General features: G+C 42.7%; 1 protein-coding gene across 4 annotated transcripts; it reads left to right on the forward strand.

The window, feature by feature from the left end:
- The first annotated feature begins 1911 nt into the window (after window positions 1–1911).
- LOC306921768 (NACHT, LRR and PYD domains-containing protein 12-like) lies at window positions 1912–11861 on the forward strand. Of its 4 annotated transcripts, none has more exons than XM_079499058.1 (9): window positions 1912–2369; window positions 4892–6542; window positions 6691–7035; window positions 7419–7586; window positions 7685–7855; window positions 8072–8257; window positions 8947–9120; window positions 9582–9755; window positions 11182–11861. In XM_079499058.1, exons 1-9 carry the CDS (start codon window positions 2309–2311, stop codon window positions 11240–11242), a joined length of 2991 nt encoding a protein of 996 aa, XP_079355184.1. In that variant the 5' UTR covers window positions 1912–2308; the 3' UTR covers window positions 11243–11861. The 4 variants fall into 4 exon arrangements, with proteins under 4 accessions (XP_079355184.1, XP_079355187.1, XP_079355186.1 ...); XM_079499061.1 differs by lacking the exon at window positions 1912–2369 and adding an exon at window positions 3388–3514 and having other exon boundaries at window positions 11182–11860; XM_079499060.1 differs by lacking the exon at window positions 1912–2369 and adding an exon at window positions 3635–3746 and having other exon boundaries at window positions 11182–11860.
- Window positions 11862–12422: the final 561 nt, after the last annotated feature.

Genomic DNA, 12422 nt, shown 5'->3' on the forward strand with positions numbered 1-12422 from the left:
TGAAATCATTGTTATTTGGTACACACAAACACACAAAGCTGAGCATAGCGCAACCTAAGAATATGGAGATGAGAGGTTTCTCCCCGACAGCGAGGACATGTTCAGTATATTGGTGGTCTCACATCACAACAATGGAGGGGGTTTGGTTGGAAATCAGCCAAGCTTCACTTACCTCACCGTCACTGGAGGAGCTGCTTCTGATTGGTGGAGTCATGTACAGGGGTCAGAGGCCATGGATAGGCCCCGCCTGTCTCCACCCAGGTGGTCTCACTGGGAGATGAGGCCCTTCCACCGCCATGTGACTCTGACAGAAACGTTGCAGACAGAAAGACAGAGAGACCGTTTAGCAGTCGCTCTGAAAACAAACAAAAAAGTGAGGGCCGCTCTTATCATTATACATCATCATCATACATCATCTCATGAACAGCTGAATTTATGTGATTGGTTAGCCGATTTGCTCGTCTACATATGATGTGAATTTTCCCTTCATTGTCAACGGCATTTAATGTTTGTGTTGCCACATCATATTTGGCGGACATTTTACCTAATTTCTCCTTTCATTGTCATTTTGCCTATCCTCACTGGCAGGGTGAGCCAGTAGGATACAACAGTATGTCCTCCCGGTGGGGGCTCCTCGCTGGCAGGGTGAGCCAGTAGGATACAACAGTATGTCCTCCCGGTGGGGGCTCCTCACTGGCAGGGTGAGCCAGTAGGATACCACAGTACATCCTCCCGGTGGGGGCTCCTCCCTGGCAGGTGAGTCAGTAGGATACAACAGTACGTCCTCCCGGTGGGGGCTCCTCACTGGCAGGTGAGTCAGTAGGATACAACAGTACGTCCTCCCGGTGGGGGCTCCTCACTGGTAGGGTGAGCCAGTAGGATACAACAGTACGTCCTCCCGGTGGGGGCTCCTCACTGGCAGGGTGAGCCAGTAGGATACAACAGTACTGCACCACTCAGTTCACACAGGTGTGATTTTTTTATAATGGGATGAATCTAGAGTTGCAATACCCTCCATTGACTCCCCACTCATCCAATTTGGTTTGCGATCTGCTTGTCTTAAACGACGTGAAACTCACCAACATTGCAGCTGTAGTCCAAGCATGAATTATCCTCTTGTTTTTCATAAAAATCCACCGTAGAGATGTTATGAGCTACTTTCTGTCAATAAATTATGTGCAGGTGATTCTTTTTCTAAGTGCTGGAGTTTGGAAGCACTCGTCGTATGTCACTGAACGGTCCTGTGTACCACCTGTTTCGAATTTGCACATAATGCAGGAGGCAGCAGCGCGACTCGTTAACAAAAACGAGTGCTTCCAAACTGCAACACTTAGAAAAAGAATCACCTGCAGAGGATGTCTTGACAGAAAGTAGCTCATAACATCTCTACGGTGGATTTTCATGAAAAACAAGCTCGGCAGATTGAAAGAGGATAATTCAAGCTTGGACTACAGCTGCAATGTTGGTGAGTTTAACGTCGTTTAAGACAAGCAGATCGCAAACCAAATTGGATGAGTGGGGAGTCAATGGAGGGTATTGCAACTCTAGATTCATCCCATTATAAAAAAATATCTAGAGTTGCAAATTGCGGCTAATTGTGGCCCCTACATGTGACACAGTTATGTTTTGTGGGGGAGCGTTTTACCCATTTGCCTGCTGTCCGTCTGAATTAAAGAAGAAAAGAAGAAATTACATTTTTGACATATTGCTTGTAGCTACTTTAAGGTATATTTTATACCACCAACAGCAGGTGGCGCTGTGACCATAGACACATCTATGGTTGGGACCATAGATCATAGATATATATGCCATAGATGGACCGTGTTACTGTGTGTGTTCCTTTAAGGTCGACCTAGGGTGAGGGCGGAAGCACGTTTACTAGTTTGCTGTAAACCGTAAAGGATAGAGACGAGACTGAACCGGAGCGATAGCCCCGCCCCCCGCTATTCGTTTCAGTGGGAGTTGCTCAGTGGCGTTTTGAAGCACCCGGAAGAACCGTCTACTTCCGCATTTTTTTCGATTTGGGCACCAAAATCAGTGCAAACGCGCTCAACGTTAAAGCCCAGCTGCACGGGGGTTCCTCGTCATAACTCCACGGGTCCGCCTGCAGTACATCCTCTTACCACTAGGGCCGAGTGCTTCAACGTTGCAGAGCCTCACACTGGGGCCTTTGTAACTAATGGCTCTGAGCCGTTGGGTTGCGCTAGCATAGGCTATTCATTAGCTATCCAGCCTTTACCACTGTGTGCCTTGTTGTTGTACCTCGTTTATTTCATTAATTTAAGCGACATAAAGAAAGAAGGTTGTCATGTCGTGCGGAAACTCACGACATGAGTTTGGACCCACCCGTCATTACAACATCATGTCTGGTAACTATACTGCCCTTGCAACACGTGCAGCTATACAGCTAGTTAACAGTTAGCGAGATGCGTCCCCGTTTTTACTATCCACTTTCGCAGTGAGGGTCGGGGGTGGCCTAGTTACAGTTAGATGAGTCGTGAAAACTCCTGCATCTGATCATCCATTTATTATATTAGATTATTATATTAGGTGGCCTAGTTACAGTTAGATGAGTCGTGAAAACTCCTGCATCTGATCATCCATTTATTATATTAGATTATTATATTAGACCATTTTTATGATTTTATCCAGAATGAAAACGTTCTCTGAGGTAAATGAGTTTGTTATGCTACTACTGGTTTAGCTCTGGTCCATAGCCCCTCTCACCCGAAACTTAAGTGGGTAGTAAAAACGGGGACGCTTCTGAGAATCTTCAATAGAGGGTATGCGCATGCATAAAGTGAATGGCAGATCGAGTGACAAAGTGAATTTAATGTTGTTTAAAGTAATTTAATTCAATCAAATAGGACTTTTCTGTTTGGATGTATGGGCTGTCGAGGCCAGAAAGTAGTTTTGTCACTCAGTAGGCATTCCCAGTCCCGCATAACTTCCGGGTATGATGATGTCACGCGCATACCCATAGATATATATAAATTATATATATAATTTATATATATCTATGCGCATACCCTCCATCTAGCCCCATATGTGCCCTCTCCCTACGCTCCGAGATGAGGTCACACCCTGGGCCCCTCCCACCGCGGTTCAGAAACGGCGCATGTTTACACAAGGAACGATTCTTACCCTTTTCTGCACAATGAATCCAAAACGTGAAGGGCCAGGAACGTTTTACACTAATTCAAATTTAGCCCCGGTCGAGAAAATCCAACTTTAAACGGTTACACTACGTTACAGCGGTTGTTTAGCATGTTTTTCAAGGAAGTTGAAAAGCTTTAGCGCCTCCCCTGGTCGAACATTTCCAACTGACTTCAGTTCACTCGACATGCACGCGCACACGCATGACTTCCTTGATAAAACATGGAAGCGGCTGACTAAACAACCGCGGTAACGTCGTGTAACCGTTTAAAGTTGGATTTTCTCGGCCGGGGCTAAGTTTGAATTGGTGTAAAACGTTCCTGGCCTTTCACGTTTTGGATTCATTGTGCAGAAAATGGTACGAATCGTTCCTTGTGGAAACATGCGCCGTTTCTGAACCGCGGTGGGAGGGGCACAGGGTGTGACCTCATCTCGGAGCTACAGAATGAGCGTAGGGAGAGGGCACATATAGGGCTAACCCTCCATCTAGAGACAAGGCTTGACTTTTCTTGTATTTACTGAAGTCTCTGCAGGCAATTTTGTAAAACTGAAACAGTACAGAAATAAACATGCAATGAATTAGTATGCAGGTAAATATACACTGAAGTGTGAGTAATGGTATACATGGTATTTTCAATTGAACTTGTTGAGTGTAAATCAACGGACGTGCTTACATTTTGCTGTGTATTCCTTCGCGACACTTGCGACACTGTCGTAATTCGATGAAATCCTCCCCACTTGAGTTGTTAGCATTGTTAGCATCTAGGCTGAGAGAGCGTGTACACTGTACGAAGCTTACAAAATACAGGGAGGAATGTGCACTATTGCGCAGGTAAGATGCGTGTAGTGTACTGGCTGGTCATTAATTAATACCAGCTCATTGTTAATTAGTGGACATATTTATTGAATTAGTCAATAATAGCTTAACTATGACAAAGGAACAACTACATTACATACGTGCACGTTTCAACCCTCCACTTCCTGATACTGTTACATCAGCGTGACAGTTAAACATTAAGTAGGTTGTAGTATTTAAACATTCACATTAGGCTGTAAATTAAACATTACAGCGTGTGTATTGTATTTGTTGAGATGGAACTGTTCTGAATCTGAAGTCATAGTTATTGAACGACAAAATAAACACTTACATACATGTTGGTTTCGAGGATAAAATAATAAACACTATAAAGTCCAGGACTTATTTCCACTGTGTTCCCCATAGTCTCAAAGTTCTTTTTTAATATATATATTTATATATTCTTTTACAATAAATAATATGGTACAGAGAATTCAGGTATTAAATTGACCAGCACAAACACCAGAGAAACAGAAAATAAAAACACAAACATGGCCTGGGCCGTGGCTTAGCGGTCCAGGCACGTTGGCCGGTAGTCCAAGTCTGTTCGACTCCCGATCCCGACGGCCTTTACTGCATGTCACCCCCCATCTCTCCCCATTTCCTGTCAGCCTACTGTCTGTCCCTCTATAAAAATAAATAAAACAAAGGCAAAGCAATATTTAAATTCTATTGCGTATATTATTCCTGTATAAACAATACAAATACATTATATGTCCTTGATTATGCAGTTAATCAAAATGTGATCGATAGAATCATGGGTAAGAAAATAATGCATAGTCGGCAGCCCTGGTAATGGTATAGGCTACTGGATTAATGATATTGCACATCTCGTTAATTTAAAGATTATTTATTTTGTGTACTTTCTCTTTGTATCAGGGAAGGCAGTCATGATGAGCTTCCAAGATGTGCTCAAAATCTCCTTGAAGAAGAAATGTGAGGCTCTGAAAGGGGATAAGTCCATGCAATTTCCCATCAGATGTTGCAGCAAGGGGCAGCATCCCAATGACCTTCTTGGTAGTGGCGTGCATGATCTGAGCCAGCATGAGTTCCGATTCATTGATAAGTCACCGCTTCATCTCTGGATAGTTCACAAGACCATCTCACTTTCACAAGTCGTGTGTTGTGATTGCAAATTCTGCAACAGCAGAAAAAGAACAATCATCTCTTTAGGACTTTCTGGAATTGGAAAATCCTTAGCAGTCCAGAGTGTCGCACTTGATTGGGTCGAATGTAAGGATTACCAGTACATCGACCTCTTGTTCGTTCTTTCATTCTGGGAGTTGAATTTGCTGGAAAGTAGAGAACTAAGCTTCGTTGAACTCCTCTATACGTTCTACCCTGACCTGAGGGGGCTTGAACTTTCCAGCTTGAAAGGACCCAGAGTCTGGTTCATTCTTGATGGGCTCGATGAGTGCCGGCTCCCGCTAAACTTCAGCAGCAATCCAGTTGTGACAGATGTTAGAGGAGACACCACGGTCGATCGTCTCCTAACCAATCTCATCAGGGGGGATCTAGTTCCCGATTGCCATATATGGGTAACTACCCGACCATCAGCAGCAAAGCGCATCCCTTCTGAACACGTGCTTAAGGTGACTGAGTTGCAAGGATTCAGTAATGAGCAGAAGGAGCAGTTCTTCAGATCTACCATGTGTAATACGGATCTAGCCGACAGGGCCTTTGACCATGTGAAAATGTCAAGGAGCCTTCACTTCCTTTGCCAGATCCCACAGGTGTGCCTCAACATTGCGTATGTTTTGAAGGAACATGTAAAGCAATCAGATTCCGAGTTTGAGATCAAGCCGTTGAATCTGACCCAGATCCACACTAAACTGGTCAAGGCTCAAGTGAAGAATGACGAGAGAATGCTTCGAAAATTGGAGAAGCTTGCACTAAATCGATTTGGCAAGGACAATATAATGTACGCAGAAGACCTTAAAGAAAGTGGCATAAGTGTCGAGGAAGCAACAAGGTTCTGCAAACGTTGCCCGCTTCTGTTGAAAGAAGAGAGAGGGATCGAAGGCATGAAAGTCTACCGCTTTGGACACCGTGTCATTCACGAGTACCTTGCTGCATCAGAGACCTTGGACAGGTTGCCCTTGGAAAACCTATTCCAGGCCTGCCGAGCCATGGTGGATGAGGCCGTGAAGAGCACTGATGGACAACGAGATTTGTTGTATCGCTTCATTTTTGGCCTCATGAAGGAGCGCGGTCTGATGATGCCCACAGATCCACCCGTGAACCACACTGAATTGAAGATCCTGGAGATCATTTTGACGGATAATGCTGTGAGCCTGATCCACTGTCTCAACGAGTTTGACCCCCAAGTTCTTAAGAGTGATGTCAAGTCCTACGTCAAATCAGGAGAGCCCCCTTTACCAGGATTTTCACCATTACACTGGTCATTCCTGCTCCAAAGGACCAACTATATGGAAGGAATGCAAGACAAATTTAGTCTGACTGTGGGCAATAGAAATGATGGGAGCCTCCCCAGACACCTGCCATCTATTTTGAAGTCAAAGAAAGCTGTGTAAGTTAATGTTCAGTTCAAGGTTTTCTCTATTGTCATATCTTGTTTACATGTACACATATATATATACTTTGATGTTCATTAGTAATGTGTGCTTGAGTGAATTAAATTAACTTCTAAAATTGTCTGTTATGTTTGTTCCTTGCAGGTTGCGTTTCTCTAACTTGACCGAGAAGTCTTGTCCAGCCTTGGTATCTGCCCTCTGCTTCAGAAACTCCCACCTGAGAGAGCTTGACCTGGGGTACAACACCATCGCAGATACCGGAGTGAAGAAACTTCTGGAGGGGCTGAATTCTCAAGACTGCAAGCTGAAGAGGCTTCGGCTGCATGGATGTGGAGTGACATCCCATGGGTGTTCATACCTGGCTTCAATGTTGAGTTCTTCCCTTAATCTGAGACTGTTGGATCTCAGTGCAAACAACTTGGGAGATGATGGCCTCCAAAGTCTTTCAAAGGGTATCGGATCTCCAGGCTGCCAATTAGAAGTACTGAGGTAAGTAAGTTCTGGTAGTGGGATATATGGTAGGCTATTACAGTATTTTCCCCAAAAAATATAATGGCAGTCTAGAGATCTAATTTGTAGTAGTAGTAGTAGTAGGAATAATAACAATACAAATTACTAATAAAATAAACATGAGCAATTAATAAACAATTAGAACAAAAACTAAATGTAAAACTATCAATCACAAGGAGGAAAACAGCATAACAAAGTTCACATTACAATTACAATTTAGGTATTTAGCAGAAGCTCTTACTCCAGAGCGACTAACGGTAAGAACACACAAAAAAGTATTTTAGCTGTTTCAAGTTATGGGGAATGCTCGGATATATGGTGCTGTTTGTAAAGTGATAAGCTTATGTCAAATGCAATTATAGGCTGTCACAGTGTAACATTGAGGAGAAAGGCTGTGGGTTCCTGGCCACGGCTCTGAAGAAAAAGATTGACCATCTGAAATCTCTCGATCTGAGCATCAATGACATCAGAGACACGGGAGCCATCCAGATCTTCCGGAGCATTGATATATCAAAGCTAAGCACGCTCGAGTGAGTAGTCAAAAGATATGTGTCCGAGTGTTCTCATACATACTGTGTAATGTGCATTTGTTAAGATTGTGTCAAAATGTATCCATTTTCTTTGGCAGGATGTACTGCTGCAAGCTCACAGCATTAAGCTGTGAAAACCTGTTCAAAGATTTGAAGTCAGACCCGCAATGCACAATGCTGGAACTCAATTTGAGTAACAATGACCTGAAAGACTTGGGTTTCCGTCTGATCTGCAGAGGAATGGATTCATGCGCGGTGGAGAAACTGAAGTAAGGTTTCATTCCATCTTTGATTACTTGCTCTCTTTAAAAAAAAAAAAAAAGATACTATACCAAAGAAGTCACACCTTCGTCTGAAAATGTATTGTGCACAAGCGTGAGGAAATGACATCTTGAAATACCTAATTCACTATTTTAAATATATTGGTATGTATGCATAAATGGTTGGATAATGTTAATAATGATTTGCCATGTTTCATTTTTCAGTGTTTCAAGATGTGGAATCACTGACGTGGGCTGCGTTCATTTGGCAAGGGTTCTGTGTTCAGCAGACCAAATGAAAGCAGTTGTGCTGAAAGACTTGGACCTCAGCATGAACTACATCAAAGACACTGGAGTCAAAGCAATTGCTGAAGGACTGAAGAAGCCTCATGGACATCTCAAAACGCTCAAGTAAATGCAATTCAATTGATACATAGTAGATACTGTACATGCAGGCAACAAGACGAGCAGGAAAAAAGCTGTCTAAACACAAAAATAAGCTCGATGTAGGAGCCATTCAATTGCACTGCTTTTCAGGCTTAGCGACTCAGCATCGAGGCAGACTGAGGATGAGCAGCACCATGGTTGAAAAGTATTGCGATCGAGTAGCTGTTGTACCAAGATCATTTATTTCTTATTTGTTGTGCTTGTTAGTGCTTGTCTTGTTAGCACAGCTGTAGAAAATAAAATTATGGTTTTGTGCATCACAAGGTATGAATGTTGACAAGAATCAGGTAATAGTAATACCATACGTATCACAGTACAGGGTAGTTATGATTAAAATCATTGCAAAACTGTAAGCAAGCCCATATAGTGACATTAACAAAGTGATAACCTTTTAGGAATTATCAGTATAAAGAACCACCGTATGTGCACAATTTGAGTAATCATTATTTGTCACAGGCCCTGTAACATCCAACATAATAGCACCATTGTGAAACATTTAATAATTAAAAATCAGATGGTGTTTCACTGGTATCACTAAACATAATTGTGATACTCAAGTGTTTCTTTTCTTTTTTTTTACCACCCTACACGGTGGTGTCTCATTGTGTGGGGGGTTATTAAAGGCAATAACACAAATGTCCTTTTTATCCCAGTCTGAGCCACTGTAGCCTGACCCAGGGCTGTTGTACGGAGCTGGCTTCAGGTTTTGCCCATTGCGACAGTGAAATCACTGAGTTGGACCTCTGCGGCAACGACATTCAAGATAAGGGAATGAAAAGGCTCTGTTCGGGACTCCGAAGTGCTGACTGTCAAATAGACAAGCTATTGTAAGTATACATGAACATAATGTCTGTCAGATTAAAACCTTGCATGTCCAATCATGTATTTATTACTTAATCAAATCACAAGCTCTAAGATTTTCATAGGTTGAATGCTTTAAAAACCCACAGACGGACCGCTCTCACTTTAATTATTATTCATATCAAATATAGCAGATATACAAGCTCACATTGCGTCCATTTTCTCTACTTTTCGACAAAGTAGATAATGTATTTACCCCACCAAAAAAATGAAATATGGAGAGACAAGGTTTCAACAATTCGTACATCAGTTGGAAGCCTAGTCCATCTGCTTGAACATCCTGTGGCTTTAAATGGAATTGAATAAGACTGTGGTTTTCAAAGTTGGGTCCGGGGCTAATGAGTGTCAATTTTGGGGGTCGTTGACATGAAATGGTTTGAGAACCACTGGAATAAGACATAATGACTTGTTCTTGACCACCCTGCAGACTGAGGCGTTGTGGGCTCACCTCGAATAGTGTTTTGTTCCTGCTCAACGCCCTGAGGGCAAACCCCACGCACATGTCGGAACTGCATTTGATGGGCAACGACCTGGACGAGATGGGAGTCTGCGTGATGACAGATCTGTTGGTCAACCCAGTGTTTCAGCTGCACACACTCGAGTAAGTCTTCTGTTGGTCAACCCAGTGTTGCAGCTGCACACACTCGAGTAAGTCTTCTGTTGGTCAACCCAGTGTTGCAGCTGCACACACTCGAGTAAGTCTTCTGTTGGTCAACCCAGTGTTGCAGCTGCACACACTCGAGTAAGTCTTCTGTTGGTCAACCCAGTGTTGCAGCTGCACACACTCGAGTAAGTCTTCTGTTGGTCAACCCAGTGTTTCAGCTGCACACACTCGAGTAAGTCTTCTGTTGGTCAACCCAGTGTTGCAGCTGCACACACTCGAGTAAGTCTTCTGTTGGTCAACCCAGTGTTGCAGCTGCACACACTCGAGTAAGTCTTCTGTTGGTCAACCCAGTGTTGCAGCTGCACACACTCGAGTAAGTCTTCTGTTGGTCAACCCAGTGTTGCAGCTGCACACACTCGAGTAAGTCTTCTGTTGGTCAACCCAGTGTTGCAGCTGCACACACTCGAGTAAGTCTTCCTGTCCATGATACTTGGAGGAAGATGGAACACTAGGCTGATTTGGTAGTTTGTTTTCAAGTAGAGGTGCACGATATATTCGGTAGCGTATCGGAATCGACCGTAACGGCCATAATAATGGCCATATCGGATCGGTCTCAAAATAATCCAGATTATTTTCACCGAACATTGTGACCGTCAATGGCTTTGTAATCGCAGAGCAGCCAGTCTGCCTGTCTGTCTCTTTAAGAGCGTCAGCTGTAAGTTGGGAGGGGGGCTTATCTACTTTCACCAGCAAAACAAAAATGATAAAGGTAAAAATTCAGCAATCAGTTCAATATAATATAATAATGTAATATATGGGTATTGGAATCGGTATGGGCCGATATGACCCTGCAAATCGGATATCGGCCAAAAATGTCAATATCGTGCATCTCTATTTTCCACTCGGGTTAAACATTACATCAGAGTTAAAACACGTCTCACTATTCTGATGATACATTCTGAGATTTTTGACTAGTGTTGAGCTCAGTACAAATGTTGAGCCCATTCTGTAAGCCTCCCTGGCACAGTGTTCCTGCTGTTTTTCCTTCCAAAACCACCCCTTTTTCGTTTTTACTGTGGAGTCCAGCAACAGATTAACTCATTAATGTACAGGCTGTAAAGCGACAAAAAGAAAATCAACCAGGTGCAAAAAATAAGAATGTAAAGTATGTGCATGCTTCAAATAACAGTGGGACTGGAATGCTGTTTTGCATGTTTGAAGCTTTACAAAGTGAAAACAATTGAACATCTCTGTTCACCTTACTGGAGTGGAGTCCATGCACTTAAGTACACACAAAATACAATACACACACAGTACATTTAGAAGACAGCTTTGCATTAGGAGAAACATTTGATTACCAAAATCACAAGTGTGTGTGTGTGTGTGTGTGTGTGTGTGTGCTCTTTTTCTTCTGATATTGCAGCATTTCATCAGAGTACCAGCGAGTTGAGGAAGACCCGCTGGACACCAAAGTTTACAACTGACCATTGAAGTCCACTGCATCAATCTTCCACGATGCCTCAAACATTTTAGCCTCTGCTTGATGGTGGAATGATCTCTTTGTCAATAGCTATATTATAGGTACATCACTATAATGTATGATTCCATTCATTTATACTTGTTTGACTTTAATTATTGCAGAAAACAGGTGTTGTCACATGTATACAGATGATTGAACTGACTAATAGCAAAATATGAGCATTTGAACGATTTTATTTGCATTTGAAAACCTTTTTTAAATCGGCTCATGGAGTTTTTCTTTTAACAAATCCTTTTTAGTGTTTTATGTACTCAAATGATGGTGTTGATTTTTTGTTGATTTTTGCTTATTGCATCAGGAAGTGCCTTTGCTGGGGGTGGGGCGACAGTTGGCATGTAAAATGTTTCCCTTTCATGAATGCATAAAAACAACAATCCAAAGAGCGGAGCGGAGAGGATAGAGTAGACCAATAACTATTTACATCGGGTACCGTATATCTCCACAATATTGTGTGCGCTGTGCATTGCAGACTTTTTGGTAACCCTTTGCAACACTGTACAATAAAAAATTACATTTATTTTCTACAAAGAAATATGCATAATGGTGGTGTTAATCTTCTTGCCAGACTTGGTTTGTTGTGGTTCACCACCCCCATCTAGTGGCCACCAAAGGTAAAGAGTTAAACAACAAACCCACTGAGGGCGCAGATGAATCCTGATTGGGGTAAGCTTCGTCCTAAAACACCCGATAATAGCCGATCCAAATCGGCTATTTTCGTAGAATGACGCCTTTTGCCGGTTGGCTGCAGCGCAGTGCATGAAGTCTTCAGAACAGCACGCAGCATCTTCGCCTTACTCTGCATTAGTATACAACACACAGGTAAGAATAGAATACATCAAACCATCATTTAGGCTATATTAACTTTTAACAACATCCTATGCTGCAGCACTGGCAGCCTTAATTGGTGTGCTTCAGTGCACAGTCCGTCATGATTATGAATATCAGGGATATATGTAACTATTATTGGACAATTGATTCGAGTGCATCTGGCATGCAAGATTATGGGATTATGAGAAATGCGAGCGTCAAAAAACTGTTTGACATTGCGGAGTGAAGTGGGGAAAGTGCATAATTCATTTTGGTCATGATGAGGCCGTATGGCGCAGTTTGAATGAGGAATAACA

Source organism: Electrona antarctica, assembly GCF_951216825.1.
Source record: "Electrona antarctica genome assembly, chromosome: 4".
Lineage (NCBI taxonomy): Eukaryota > Metazoa > Chordata > Actinopteri > Myctophiformes > Myctophidae > Electrona > Electrona antarctica.